The 15,441-nt window shown below is 52.1% G+C and overlaps 1 protein-coding gene across 2 annotated transcripts in view; it reads right to left on the bottom strand.

Annotated features, from left to right (window-relative positions):
* WHRN (whirlin) overlaps positions 1–15,441 on the bottom strand; it is a 50,984-nt gene that overhangs the window by 14,500 nt on the left and 21,043 nt on the right. For both annotated transcript variants that reach the window (XM_040531777.1, XM_040531776.1), the window contains exon 3: positions 11,412–11,537. In XM_040531777.1, the coding sequence (XP_040387711.1) occupies positions 11,412–11,537 (126 nt within the window). The remainder of the gene's footprint in view (positions 1–11,411; positions 11,538–15,441) is intronic.

The raw sequence follows: 15,441 nt of genomic DNA on the forward strand, positions 1-15,441 counted from the left end.
TTCACACCAATGCCAAACCAGGGCCACAGCAATTGGAGAGATGAACAGAGATGAGGGAGAGGGTCCGAGTGCTGGTGGCTGGAGAACAAGCCCTTAAGCCAACAGCCAGTAACGGGCCAGGCTGTGAAGCCTGAAGGAGCCTATTTAGGATCCTGAGTCAGACCAATCTGCCCAGTCCCCTCCATTAACTAGGTCTGCAGATCAGGCTGGAAACAGTCCCCAGAGAATACAAAGAAGTCCAGCCCCGCTCCTTCCTTCTGAGCCGGGAGGCCAGGAGCCATCTACAGAGGCTCCAAACCCCAGATCTCTGTGTGCAGCCCCAAGGGCTCGTTCTGAGTGTCTCACCACAGCCCCAGCTCAGTCACTGGGGGAGCTGGGACAGCCAGGATTTCATCTCTCCTCTCCCCCCGTTTCCTCCTCAGCTGCTCCTGAGAGCTTTCATCTTGTGGCCACAGCCTTTGTTGTACTCAGAGGCTTCCTGACAGCCTGGCCATGTTCAAGGCACAGCATTCATCTGGAAGATTCTCCTTCATCCCAAGTCCCCTTTTCCTTTGCTTCTAGGGCATTCAGTGCACTTCTCACTCCCATATCAAAATCCACCCTGTTCCTGATAAGCCACCTCTTTGAAACTGCTCCTTCATATCTTTGCTTAACCATAGGCTTCTGCTCAGCTTTTGTGAAAACACAATCTGGTTTTCTTTATGCTGCAATACAAGCAGAACAAGATAGTTCTTTAAATAACTCACCCCCATCTTGGAGGAGAAAAGGGAGAGAGCAAAGTGTTTCTGAGGCTAAAGTAACAGCACAAAGAGTCAACAGGAACTTTTCCGCTCCGTCCATCTCACTCTGCTGCTGCTGGATCAAGGAAGCCTCAGAGGACTGGGATTAATTCCACAGACTCTTAAATTTACTCCGGCCAGAAGCCACGACTCGCTGCTGCCAAGCTTACTGCTGGCGGGCTGCGGCTCTGCTGCCACCAAGCTTCCCCCAGCGCTACCCAAACTTTGTAGGGTTGAAATAAAGGACACCAGGACTACCACCAGCAAAGCTCCACTTGACACGGAGTACACGAGAGACCCGGTGACTGTTCCAGCAGAGAGGAAGCCTCTCCAGGCTCTAGCACTCAGCAGCAGGGCCAGGACGTGCAGCACGCCCCCTGCCCTCCATTTTGTGCTGCACCTCACGGGGTTATAGCGCTGCACCGGCTGCTCTCCAGGCCCAGCGCTGCCAGCTGAGGGGCAAGGGGCTGCAGCAGCAGGACTGGCACACGTACAGGCCCCCTGCACACACACACACTCCTGCCCATGCTGCTAGGCCTGTGGCAGCCAGTTCAGCCAACAAGAACTGGCAGCTTCAAGGCTAAAAGGACCCAGAAAGGCACTTCCCAGGGACCTTTCCCTTCCACCAGCGATCACAAGCCTGGCGCAGAGCGTGACAGCAGCATTGTCCCTGGGTGAGAGGGGCCCCGAGCGTCCCAAGGCCTGTGGTGTGACTGGCACCCCACAGCCCCCCGAGGGGCGATTTTATGAGAAATCAAGTGGAGAGAAGGGGAAGAGCAGCCGGTGGGGAGTCCCAGGGTGGCCGAAGGACCACGGCTCCGTGCTCATCTCATGAGCCACCTGAAACCACTGCAAATCGCATCCCCGGAGCCCTACCGTGGTGAGGGTATTTCACAAGCAGAATCTGGCCCTGTCAGCAACCACGTTCAGGGACCGATACCCAGCACCGAGAGGCTGTCCCAGCTGCCGTGTAACCAGCCAGGGGCACAGGGCACAACAGCGAGCGTTACCCAGGGCCTCAAGGGGAACACAATCACTTCAGCCCGAGGGGATTCTGACCCCAGGGCTCACACCAAAGCAGTGGCCACAGCCCGGCTCCACGTGCCCTTCCCATACTCCGCAGTGCTGTGGTCTCGGCCTCCCGTTTCTGCCAGTTTTACGTATTTTTGTGGCACCAGGGGACCTCCCCCACAGACTGCTGTAGAGCAAAGTTGGCTTAATAGCAAAGAAAACCACAATTACCTTAAATTATGCTCCTCCCAGCAGTGCTCGAGGGGAGATTGCAGCAGCCTAATTGTCATTACATTTTGCTCTGTTTTCTTTTGAAATGAGTCTTGAAGAAAATTCCAGATGCCTGTTACAGAGGCCCTGGGCCTGTTCTCCCCAGTGACACCCCAAACCCACTGTATGGCACTTGTGCAAGCATTGCTAGGGCTATTTTAGGGACCACAGAGGCAGGCTCCAAGTGCCGAGGATGCAGAGCAGCTTCCCTCCTTGCTGCCTCCACCAATATCGGCCATCAGACCTCCACAGTGGCAAGCTCCCCAGACAGTGCTGGCCCGAGGTGGGCACAAGACCAGTTATTGTTGGGTCAAAGCAAGTGGCCAAGAAGGGGAATTTGACTCGCATGGCCAGGATGTAGAGATTAGAGCCCTGGGTCTCGGGTCAAACGTGAGAAAAGCACTTGGGCTGCCACCTCTGCAGCTGGCCCGGAGTCCAAGCCAGGGCCTGGTAACTCATCCCCAGACAGATCTCTGGGTACAAGGGCAAAACCTCTCCTCTTCTCCTCTGCCCTCTCCACAGTTTGAACTGGGATGGCAGAGCTTTTCAGGAAGAAATAGTGGGAGGAGGAGGAACATGCAGGGCAAATTCCACAGAACTTGCTCCTTCATCCCTTAAAGGTTGTGGCTGGGTGTGAGCAAGCCACAGTGGGGACCTGCGTTCGTCCCTGTGTCCACAACTGAGCCTCAGCAGGCAGGTCCAGGTGCTGCACAGCTCAGGAAAGCCTCCTGACTCGTGGTCACCATAAGGAGAGCTGTTCCCGAGCACCGTTTGGCCTGCCAGGAGACCTGTGCTGGTCACGTCGACTCCTCCAGTCTCAAGCTCCCCTGCTCTGCTCATAGCCAAAGCAAATGCTTGGCCTTGGAGGGTCATTCATGAAGCTCATTTTGCTCCTCTGGCCTTGCAAAAATAGATGCAGAGCTAGTGATGGTGCAGGGTCTACCTGAGAAGCCACAAAAAGACAAAAGGAATTGGAGAAGCTGAGGATTACTGAACATCTGGGAGGGGGGAAAGAGAAGGGAAGAAGATCCTAAGATGCCTGTAGCAGCAATGTGAGACCAGTCAAGATCTACCAGCACCACTCAGCTATCTGGGTTAGTTCAGACTAGAGGTGCCAGAAGGGGCTGGTAAAGGTGGTCTGAAAGGACCAGGAAGGTGTTTGCAGCTGGCCAAGACATGAGTGATGCCTCTTGAACAATAAGAGCAGACACAGGTGAGGGACTACAACCAACAGCTGAAGGAACACTGCTGCTCAGCGTGCAGCTGTGATTTGAGAAGGATCAAATAAGCATGCAAAAGAAAATGTGCAATAGGAATGAGTGGTAAGAAACATCTCAAGAACAGCTCTAAAACCAGTGTACTGGAGATATCCACGTGAATGTGTGACCTTGCTGTGAGTGCATTCCCTGGTACGTCCCTGCCTGCCCAGCAAGGAGACACAGAAAGGAAAGCTCCAGAGAAGGGAACTGATGACTGGTGGTGATGAAGGTGCCTGTGAAAGGACAGATCGTAAAGATTAGGCCTGTTAAATTTAGAGAAGAGGTGATGTGTGGGGACTTGACGGAGCTATATAAAATAATGCTGGCAATAATGAGAAGTCAAGGGCTCTTGTCTACCTTTCCATCTGATGAAAGGACACGGGATGCTGAGTGAGGCTGGAAAAAAACTGAGTGGAGAAAATAGGAAAGGAGCTGGAGCAAAGGCACCAGGTGCACTGCAGATGCACCAGAGCTCAGTTCTGTGCTCAGCCCCATCCAGCCACCTCTGGCTGAGCTGCCTCATTCTTCTGGGGACATCTCCTTCCTCTGTGACATGCAGAAGGGCTGGTGGATAGCAAGGGCTGTGGCAGCCCAGGACAGCCCGGTCCCCACCACCACCACCGTCAGGGCCTCTGCATTTTGACCTCAGCATGGTTCATCCAATGCCCTCTGCTTACTGTCTTTGTAACCATGATTAATTGGTCAGCTGCACAGCTAATAATGCAAAAGAGATGTTGGAGATGAGAGAGAGACCCAAAGTCAAGGCTGGGCTGATGAAGGGCTGATGAAGGCCCTGAGCAGAGGGAGCACGAGGCAGATGCACTGCACCAGCTGCTGCAAGGCACTGCGGGAGGCATGCTCCAGGTCCTGCTGCACCTTCTTTCTCCTTTCCTTCTTTCTCCTCTGGCTCCAGAAAGGTTCTCAAAGCAGCAGCCCCTGCAAACAGAGCCATCTGCTCTTGGCTTGCCTTTCCCTCCTTTGACTTTCCCTGTGGAAGGACAAGACGCGGCACGGGGGATGCGTTGGATTTGGCAAGGTTGTGACCAGAGGATGGCCCCTTGCAGCAGCTGGCAGGGAGAGCACAGAGCAGAGCTGTGTCAAGGTGGGATGCTCACACCTACTCCAGCAGGCTGCGGAGCAGAGACCGGCTGCCAAAATCACGTGCCAGGGATGTGAAGCTTCTCTGGTCTGAAAGAAAAGCAGCCTTGCTTCTACGAACCAGCTGCAGGAAGAGCCAGAGGCAACAGCTCCACCTGAGCTGATTCGGGGAGACCCAGAAACAGGGAGGGAGGGAGCCAAAGGGAAGGCAAACCCCACAGACAACCACATTCCCAACCACCAGACTGCAGAAATATCTCAGGTTCCTTTCAAGATCTTTTCCAGATCTGTCAGCTTGAATCCAGCAGTCAGAAAATTGCTGACCACCAACATAACAAGGAGGGTGAATTATGGAAGTGACTAAACTGCCAAGAGAAACGCACCCAGGTGTAATGGCCATCATCTCCCAGGCCGCTTTAATTCACTGGGCCGTCCACTGGAAGGGATTTTGCTGCTAGCACAGAAGGAGCACTGGGCTCACTGCAGCACCAAAAGAATGAAGACCCAAATTCGATTAGATACTTTTATTGTAATCATGAATCTTGAATAGTTTCCCATATCGGGGATTAAACTTTCATGATTTTTTTGTTCAAGACAGTTACACAGATTTAATGAACCATTCTTTAGTTTTTTCTCCTCAAGAGCTGGCCAAAAGGAAGCTGGCAGGGAGACCAGAAGGGGCCCTGGATGAGCCACGACGTCTCTCTGTGTCTTCATTGCTTTTTTATCATTTATTCTCCCTGGTTCTCTGTGGCTGTCTGTTCTCGTGTTCTGTTAGTGCGGTGCCCAGCACCAGAACACCTCTGTCTGGTGCTGCCTGAATATTAACAAGGGGTGAGAAGAACCAGCCACGAAATCCTTGGATAAGCGAGCACCTCGTGCAGGGGAAAAAGACCTTGCAAAAATAATTGCCGCTGAAGGGCAGATAAGGAATCACTGGACAGCCTAAACGACTGCAAACCAGCCTATCTAATGACACACTCCTATTAGGGCAGAAAAGGATTTTTGCTAATTAACATCGATATCTTTTTTTTTCCTCCAAAAGTTAAGGACAACTGGGAAGGGAATAAAAGAGTGCAGAAATGCAAACAAACCATCTGTTAAAATAAAGGTTGACTCTAGCAAATTATTTGCTGTACACACAGGTCCTGACCAGCACAGAATAAAAGAAGAAATAGTAAGACACAAAAAAAAAAGTTGTAAAAGAACATGCAGAAAAGCTATTGCCCTGAATGTTTCAGGGACAAGTTTTCAGTGGTGCTCAGCAAATTGTGGGGGGACACTGAGGATCCAGTGTCTGATCACTTCTGAAAATGGGATTATTTTCACTTTCCAGAGAAATATATATCCTGAAATGCAGGGGCTGAACATAGCGTGCAAAAGGTGACCACAGAGAAGAACCGAACAGAGTTTAGAAAAACCGTACCTCAACGATGGGCCTGGCCCCTTCTCTTTCTGGAGACAGACAGAACAACACGGTAAAGGGAGGCGCAGTCAAGAAAAGTTAATGGAGTTAAGACTAGGGCTCTGATCTCCTCAAGTCCCTTAAAAATGATAAAAATTGGCTCTGGGAGAAATTCAGTCACACAGATAGAAAACTAGGTGAGAGATTTTAAATATGAGTTAATGTTAAATGACACCAAATTGAGCTGGGAATAACAGGGCTAGCAGGATGCCAGGTGGTTTGGCACCAGCACCAGTCTTATTTAATGCCACTAATGGGCCAGAAGAGAGGTTAAATTACCCTCACAGACACCACTGAAGTAGAAGGAATCTCTCTCTAGCACAAATAATTAACGAAAGCAGACCTTAAGAAATTAAAAATACGGGCAGGAAAATGTATGAATCAATTTACCAACAGCTGAATAGAGACTCACAGAAAAATAAGGAGGTGCTCAACTGCCCCAGGAGGGAAGTGGTCAGGGCAGATGATCCGCGTCGAATGAGGCCACCGCAGGCTGTTGGAAGGATCAGACAGATCCGGGAGCAAGGCAAGAGAGCAGCATGTGCCAAGTGCTGTCGGAAAACATGTTCCTTCCCCCAAACACCTTGCAGTACAAATACAGGGAGCAAAGCAAACACAGACTAGATACAAAAGCACACAAGATGTCTCCTGGGGTTCCAGCGCTGCTGCGGGGAGGTTTCTGGTGGCCTCCCAGCAGAGGAGCAGTTTAAGCAGTGACGTGTCCCCATAGAGGGGACATCGTCGGAGAGGTTACACCTTGCACACCACAGCCACGCGCCTCCGCAGTCCATCTCTCGCCTTACAGCTTATTGCCCATGAGGCTCTTTTTTATGTTCTCTTTATCAGTATCTTTATCTCTGCACGGACCTCAAAATGTGAGCCAGTGTTCAAGGGACAGCTTCATGAATGTCACTGCTGATGCAAAATCACTCACCTCTTTTTATTTATAGTCTCTCTTTCTCCTTCTCTTGTATGAGAATATATAGGGATTGTGGCAGCCTCCTTCTACCCCAGCCTTTGTGCTGCAAACTCAATATCGAGCTGTTTGCTCAATGAAAGCTACCTGAAATCTGCTATTTCTGATGTAAAGGTCAAGGAGAGAACAAAAAAAACAGCCTAGAAAAACATCCTGATAAAATACAACACTAGGAAAAAATGAATGCGGAAGAAATCAGGATGAGCAGAGTCCCAAGTGCCAACAGAACAAGCTCACCTCCCGGTGGCATCGCTGTGTACGTCACGAGGGAAGGACAGAGCTGAAAGCAAACAAGGCTGGCTCACGCTCCAACTCTGCAGCCCTCTGCCACCCTGCACTTCTTCAGCCCGGGAAATTGCACTGAAGCAGCAAATTTTCAAGCCCGCCTGAAAAACGCACTGTCTCAAGAATGAATAAACATACAGGCCGAGGCCAAGAGGGTGAACATTTAATTACTGACTGCAGCGATGCAGCCTGCTTGCTGCTGGCACCGGCACAGCGCTCAGATGCTGGCCGCGGTGCCCAGACAGCGTCACCTCGACCTGATGGTGGCAGCGGGGCTGGTCTGCCCCCTGTTTCTGCAGGGGGGATGGCCGGGTTATAGCTTCGGGTCTGAGAGCAGCTGCCTTGGTTTCAACTGGTTTGACATTGTTTAATTCGCCCTTTAATCAACATTTAAGGAAAATTTAAAAAAAATCCCAATACAACATTCTAAAATTCTGATTTGGTGCCATGGACACAAGAGGGCTTCCTGTTTTCTTTTTTTTTCCCCTAAAATTAAAGATCTGGCAGAATCAACTCGTAAAAAAAAATCTGGTAACAAATTCAGTATTGCCAAATCTTTGCTTTCCTTTTTTTTTTTTTTTTTTTTTTTTTTAGCAAATATTGTTTTATGCAAAACAATGTCTTGGTTTCTTAGTCTCATCTTGCTTGTCCCCTTGCCCCGGAGCATCTCTTCTCCCCACATGCTACTTAAAGGACACTGGTGTCCAAAGGCCTCTGCCAGGACAATACGAGGACTGGCCCCACCCAGAGCAGCCTTAGATACGGCTACGCAAAACAGGGCAGAGAAGTACCTGAAAGGAGAAGATAAACGCATGGATTTATGTCAGAGATTCCCTAAAATCCCTGTCCCACTTAGGCACCATTTCAAGAGGCTGGAGTTCAATGGTACCAACAAGGCATCCGTTGCTGAGCTCCAGGGCTGACAGCAAGTTTCCCAAGGTCACTGTGAATCTGTGACAGCGAGGAACAAACACCAGGGCTCAGAGACCAGGCACCAGATTCGGCAGCCCATTCTATAGGGTTTTATTCTCTGCCCCTAAGCACTGAAAAGGGCTGTGGTTAACTACCCACTGACAAAACACTTCTAATGGATGTGGTGAGCAAGAGACATATCCTGACATTGGAGGAAGCAGCAAAACCCTCAGATGGATCCTCTGCCTGTGAAATCAGCAGGAACCTTTCCACCAACTCCAGCCAGGCCAGGCTGAGCTCGCCCTGAACAAAACCACAGATTTTCTGTTTCAGAGAGCAACGCGTTACCTGGCGATCGCATTAAGCCATCAGTTCCCTCCTCGTGGTACCACATCCCTTCCACCACCACCTGCAGTAGCACAGGGAGCTTGCGGACGCAGTCTACGCCCAACTGTGTCTAACAGCAGAAATTAAAAGGCCTTTCTTTATCTCCAAACCTCCAAGCGGTCCTAAATCTATAGCTTGCAGCATACACAACTCGGGGTGGAAGTGTGCATGCGTATTTGAAATCACACAAAGCCTGACGTTCAGAAAAGCATCAGCCTGCTGGCGTGCACAGATCGGCAACTAGAAACCAGAACAGCAAGGAGAGAGGGATAAAGACCAGACAAGCAGAGGCTCCAGCGTGCAGCCAGCGCTGCGGCACGGCCCCTCACACCGACTGCACAGCGCGCAGCGTGCCGCCTGCCTGGACTACGTGTGCATGTGATTTTTGTCTTGCCTTCGTGGCAGGCACAACAGGAGAGGTGGAGGGCTGGCTGCGTGGTGCTGCTGTGACTTGTCTGCCTGCATCTCGCAGTGCTGGCTGTCTGAGCTCACCGGCTGGCAGACTGAGAGCAGGAAGGCAGCGACGCGCCCCGTGCGGCGGGGAGCAGGGTTTGGGGCAATACAGAAGCACTGCACGTGAAAAAAAAGGAAACAACCTCAGGAAAACAGTGCGACTTTTTCCTTTTCCTACCTTTAATCCTTCTGGCTTTTGGTGTTTGTGAGGTGAAGTCTGACCCTGTGGCACAGGGACAGGGGACAAGCAGGTTTGCTTCCAGACGACTGCTCCCCTGGCTCCGCAAAGTGACCTAAGTGACACACTGGCTCATGCCAATCCCTCTCCTCAGCTCTTTAGGAGGAAAAATTATCCCACGTTTCTCATCGCCTGTCCTGAAATCCTCGTGCCCCAAGCACTGTTCCTGCTGCCCCTTGCCACCTTGTGTTCCATCAACACCCCTGGGGGACGGCTGCACGCCGGGGCAGGGTGCAGGCGAGGCGCCAGCCCAGGGCAGTAGCACAGATGCAGGACAGGAGGGAGGTCTGCAGGGAGCCTGCAGCAGCAGCTTTCACTCCTTGCTGCCCTGCAAGGGGCACAGCCCTTCACAAGCGAGCTTCCACCTTCCACGAGCCCTCACACACAGCTGCCGTCAGCACCCACTCCTCCCGGGCCGTGTCTGCAGCACGGCCTTGGAGCAGTGCTTTAAAGGACGGGTGAGCAGAGAGAAACACCAAGATGTCTCCTTGGGATGCTCCCCCAGTGACCCTCTCACACAGCAGGGCCCAAATCCCCGTTTCCCTGCTGAGGACCTGAGCCATTAAGGCTCTGACCCAGACCTCCAAGTTCAGCATTTTCATTGCGTCAAAGAGCTGGCAGAGAGAAGCGGGAGCCTGGAGCAGACAATTAAGTTCAGAAGTGGTTGGATCATCCCAGCAAAGGTCTCCCTCCTTCTCCCGTGTCTATAAAGGGGACCCAAGCGACCTCAGTGCTGACAGATGCAACTGGTTTGTGCAAAGCTGCCTGAGGGACGGGATCCTGTCTGTCCCAGCCCTCTCCACCACTGCCCACCCTCCTCACCCAAGCAGCCCTGGGGGATGTAAGTGACTTTGTGAGGCCGCTGGGACAAAGCTGACGGCTTAGCCCTAAACTGGCCAGGGTTGATCAAGGGAGAAAAGTACCGCTTCATGATGCAGCGAGGGGATCAGAGGGGATTACCCCTCGATATTCAGCAGTCCAGCACCATTGCAGTGGACTGAGGGAACACCAGGGAGTTTAATATCCATCCAGTCTTGACTGACACAAGTAGCGGGGAAAGAGCTGGCTGTAAGAGCCCATGGGACTGCACTGGAGACAGCAAGAAGTGCAGTGAGATTGCAAGGAGCAGGGTCTCTTAGGAGAAAAATGACAGAAAAGAACCTCTGAGTGGTGAAGTAAAATGCTACAGCCTGGAGAGTTTGAGTCTCGAACACACCCCGCCCATCAGCAGCATGGAGATGCACCTGACGTCTAACAGCTCCCTTTTCAACTTATTTTACTGGTCAGTGCTATAGAACAAATAAAAATTTACCCCCAAACACTCTGACCACACACAAATGAGGTCCCACTATGTCCCATCGTATTCTGAGGCCCGGTACAGCAGGAAGGATGGGGGAGCTCTGAGGTGATGCGTGCATTGTATGTGGTGGGATTAAAAAAATGTATCATAAAAAAGAGATGTAGCATCTTGCTTTACAAGAGGTCCATGACAAAACTGTATCAAACTCTGGCCTAGAGCAGTCCAGCCTCAGAAGGGCCCAGACAACCCCTCAGGAACCTGTTTGAGCATGGAGGGTGCCTGCCATAACCGAAAGTCACACCAGCTTAGGCTGTGATTGATCGGCTCTGCTCCAGCCCCGAGGGTGAACCTGCTGCTTCTGCTTGTTAAGACACGATCCTTGCAAATGACAACGCTGCGGGAGGAAAGTGGCACACACCTGTTCCCACTGCAGCAATCCTGCCCTCCTCGCACGGCGGCAGCCAACTGCAGCCCTGCAGGCAGGCTCGGAGCTCCTTGTGCAGAACACGAGCTCCAAACTTAATGGGTTTGGATGCGAGACGCAAGGAGAGGTCACAGGACCAGGAGCTTTAATGGAAAACTCATCCCTGCCAGCTCAGGGAGGTAAGAGTGACTTTCTTCACCTGCTAGGTCTGTGCTGCAGCCTCAGGTACCTGTACCGAGAACAACCCCAGGCTGTCTCAAGGGGGAGAAATCAGGCAGGGGGTGAGCTAAGGCAGAAGGTGGGTACAACCTACTCCACAGGCCGTAAGGCTGCACTTCTTTCTGCATGACAGCCTGACTCCCTCAAGCCTTAGTACCCAAAACGTGACACCAGCCTGCCCTGAAACACCACCTCCAGAAACACACCACTTACCTCTCCACTGACAGCCCTGCAGAGCAGGAGCAGAGGCAGCTGTGTGTCAGAGCCCTGCGCCCGCGGCCCCGGCCGTGTGAAGCTCTCCTTCCCCTTCCAGCCTGCCCTGGGGTCGCTCTTACCTTTAAGCCCGTGCTCTCTGCTTCGGAGCCTTTGTCCACACCGGTGATGTAGATGCCCAAGGAATATTCTGCCCCTCCTCGGATCATAAGCCCCAGGGACTTCCCTTCATTCAGGACCAGATTGACCTGCAGAGGAGGAGGAGCAGACACTGAGTGGTGTCCGGGAGCTGCACGAAAGCACCTCAGCTCCACGCTTCTGACAGACTTGTCCATCTCCCCATCTAGAGGAATTGTCGGGGTGGCTGTGGCTCAAAGGATGCTTTGGAGGCAAACGGACCTGCAGGGAGGGCAATGCCCTGTGTGCCACCAGGGGACAGCACGACCAACCCCAGGGCAACAGACAGGGTGATACTTCCGGGGACATTTTCCAGCGGGTCATAGAGAACTTGCAGCACCCGTGATTTGGGTTTGTTTTGTCTTTTCCTGTCTTTCAGTGACTCAGGGGCTCAAATGGGGCAGATGGGCTGATCGTGCTGGGAAGGCGTGGAGGACGGCAGCTCTCCGAAAACTTGGAAGAAAAAGAAGGTGGGAAGGCCCAGGTGACAAATCCAGCAGGAGAGCACTGTAATGGCAGGAGGTTAATGTGAAGGAGGCACAAGACAGCCTATGTGGAGGAGTAACGTTATTCATGGAGGGGTCTGGGACTCAGGGAAGGAGACGCAGCTCAGCCAGGGGCCAAGGCCACTCTGCGGGCTGGAGCCCAGCAAGGGGATCAGCCAGACAGGGCACTGCCAGCACCGCTGGATGCCAGTGCTCCTTTCTCCTCCCTATATTCTACAGAAAACCAGCCCTTAGTGTTAAGGACTAAAAACATCAACCAAAAAAACAGGCTCTTGGTTTTACTTATGGCAAACACCTTTCACATCCAGGAGCAGCTCTCTTAGCTGAGACAAAACCCCAAAGCACAGCTGACACTGATGGAGCAGTGCCGGTCTGCACTGGCTGCGAATTCCCCCTTGCCCTGCCTGTGCCCCATGCAAACATGATTACACAGTAATTACCCACAGCCATCCCGGCTGGGAAGGGGCCCAGCTCGACTTTTCTGCCCTTCTCTCACACAGCACGACTGCAAGGGGCTGCCCCAGAAGCTCTCTCCCTGGAGGGAGGGCACAGAACAAGCAACAGAAAAACTGCTCCAGCGAGGGCTTTGTTGCAACTGCTTTACCAAAAGGAATACCAGGGAGGAAGGGAAGAGCTGTTCTAGCCCCAGCCCGTCCTGTTGCCTGTCCCTGTAAAGGACCTCGGGGCTTGTAGAAGGCCCCAGCGGCACTCCTGCAGCTCATGCCTGCAGCAGGGGCAGCGCCTGACTCTCCCCATCAGGGAGCAACCAGCAACCAGTGCCGCAAAGTTGATTTCCCTTCCAAATCTGGCCCTGCCTGTACGCTGTGGTGTTTCGCTCCCAAGCCCCAGCTCAGGCTCAGGACCTGAGCAGAAACGTGATGTGCAGGTACTGACTGGGGACACCCAAACACCCGGGCGTGATCCGGTCACCGCTGGAGCAAGCAGCACACCCTCGTGTACCTGAAGCCTCACTCCTACAGGTACCCGTGGTCCCCTCCATCTCGCTGCTAAACCCACCAGGACGTCTCGCCCGTCCTCAGAGCATCCTGCACAGAAGGCATTCAGGAACCCTCCGCACAGCCACGTGCCTGATTATCTCTCATTAATAACGCTAGGGCAGATGTTCCACCTGTGCTGCTCAGGACACCAGCACATACCACAATAGATGCTCAGCGCTTTCTGCAGTGCTCCAACAGCAGCAGCACCGTGCAGCACCCGAGCCGCCGTCGCTGATGCTGCAGGGGTCCCAAAGCCACCAGCACCGCCAGCTGCCCGCCTCGCACCTCCCCTGCCCGCAGGGCCCGGTGGTGCGTGAAGGTTCAGGTGAGAATTTAGAGGGGATGAGCAAGCCTGTGTTTAGCTCCCGTGGGGGCTCTCAATTTAAAACGGCCTTTGTGCAGTCACCGCATGACATTTTCTAAATTAATAACTCCAGGTTGGTGGTGGTTTTTTTTTTATTTCTCTTTTGTCCCAAGTTTCAAGCCGATTCTGGAGAAAAGCAGACAGCAGGAATAAAAACAAATGAGAAAAGCCAAGACGCATTTCATACTGGCAGAAACAACCAGAACCAGGCCTGCTTGTGAACTGGTTTTTATATTTAAACTCTTCAGCCCAGTCAAATCAAAAGCTTTCACATTTACCTGGATGGGAAAGTCATTTCCAGCTTCAGTTCATGAATTAACCTGCCTTTCTGGAGGACACTGCATTATGCAGAGAATTCAGCCCAGCTTTAGGGAGACTGGCAATGAAAATCCTTTTTATCTGGGTGGTAAAGCAGCCGCAGGACAGAAGTCTGCCTAGGGATGGCAGGGAGTAGGAGCTGCAAAATTGTGTACTTCACGACATGGATGCCAAAACAGTTCCTGCTTTTCCATGCTGGGATCACAGCGGGCTGGAAACTCCACTAATGCCTCATCAGCTTGTGCTTCGTGGGGCTGTGGGCCAAAGCTGGGGTGATCCCAGAAACACGCCACCGCCGCTCTCAGCACAGCACCCGCTGCTCGCACTCCGTGAATGGCTGTGCCTCGGAAAGCCGGGCACGGGAGCTGTGAGAAGTTATCCACCTGCATCACCGCCCTCGTCTGGGGCTGCACAGAACTGAAATCCCCTGGGTTAATCCCTCACCTGCTTTGCAGCGCACAAATTGCTGGAAACAATTTTAGGATTGAAGCATTATAAAGGAACCATAAAGACACCTTCATGCTCCAGGCTGGAGAGGAAAGCTGGCAGACTACCCACCCAGCAGAGCATTTGCCTGCCAAAATCAAGGGCAGTTTAACTTTTTTTTTTTTTACGTGAAAATGTTGCTCTGATAGAACCATTACATTACAGAAGTTTCACTGTGCTTTTTTAAACCAGAAGAACATGAAACTTGTCCAAAATCTTTCTTTTTTCTCTCCGTTTGTCCTAACAACATTCAGGGTTTCCCCCCCGCTAGAATTTCTTCACCACACCATTGCCATACATTTCAAAAATTCCCCAACTTTGATAAAAATACACATAGCAGCAAAGCACACAAAACCACAGATCAGGGTAAAAATAGCCTGGTACTGGCCACACTCCCCCTCCGTGCATCCCTGAACAACAAATAAATTCACCAGCACTGCGCTAAGGCTAGCAACGCAAGCTCCATATCAAGACATTTACATTTCCTTTTTAACACTGCCCGAGGGATTTGGAAGCTCATCTCCCCACCCCAGTATCATCGGATTGAATAAGAAATACTCCTTCAAAGCTGGGGTGGGGCTGAGAGTGCTAGTTTATGTTCACACACGTACCAGGAGAATCTAGTCCTCAAGAAGCAGCAAGTGGAAAACAATGAATACAGCCCCGAGCAATAAAGGTCTGAAAGACCTTCCTCCCTGCAAGCTCCAGCTGTGTGGTTAAAAAAAAAAAAGCATTACTTAAAAATGTTACTGCTGGCAATCCCTGCAAGTTGGGTTGTTGAAGGCTTAATTGCGTTTCTTAATCAACAACTACCTACGCCTCTCCAAATAAACGCTGCAGAAATTGCAAGAGAACCTCAGGCTGCTGGGAAAGCATCACAACAGCAGGGCTGGAGGAAAAAACAACTCTGAAAGCATTCAGCTTATTGACAAACGGCAGATTTAGGGAATAGCCGAGAAATGAAGCGAGCGCACACAGGCAGGAGGCTCGGTTTGATCAGACGGAGGATGGGTGAAGAAGGCAGGAAGGAGGTGCAGGGAGATGGCGCTCCAGGAGCCAAACCCAGCGATAAGCCTATTGCCAGGATGAAGCCCCTGTCCCTGCTCAGTGGCTTAGGGATAATGCAGGAAGCAGTTTGCGGAGTTTCTCAAGGGCCTGCTGCCTCCAGGAGGCTGTCTGCAGGGACAGGGCCTGCCACAGACACGCTGTGAGGCTGCCGCTGGGGTTGGCATGGTCACACCGGCTCCCCCAGGCATGGGATGGTCCCCAGCCATTGCGATACCCTTCGAGGGCACCTCTCCTG

This window comes from Cygnus olor, chromosome 19 (genome assembly GCF_009769625.2).
Source record: "Cygnus olor isolate bCygOlo1 chromosome 19, bCygOlo1.pri.v2, whole genome shotgun sequence".
Classification (NCBI taxonomy): Eukaryota; Metazoa; Chordata; class Aves; order Anseriformes; family Anatidae; genus Cygnus; species Cygnus olor.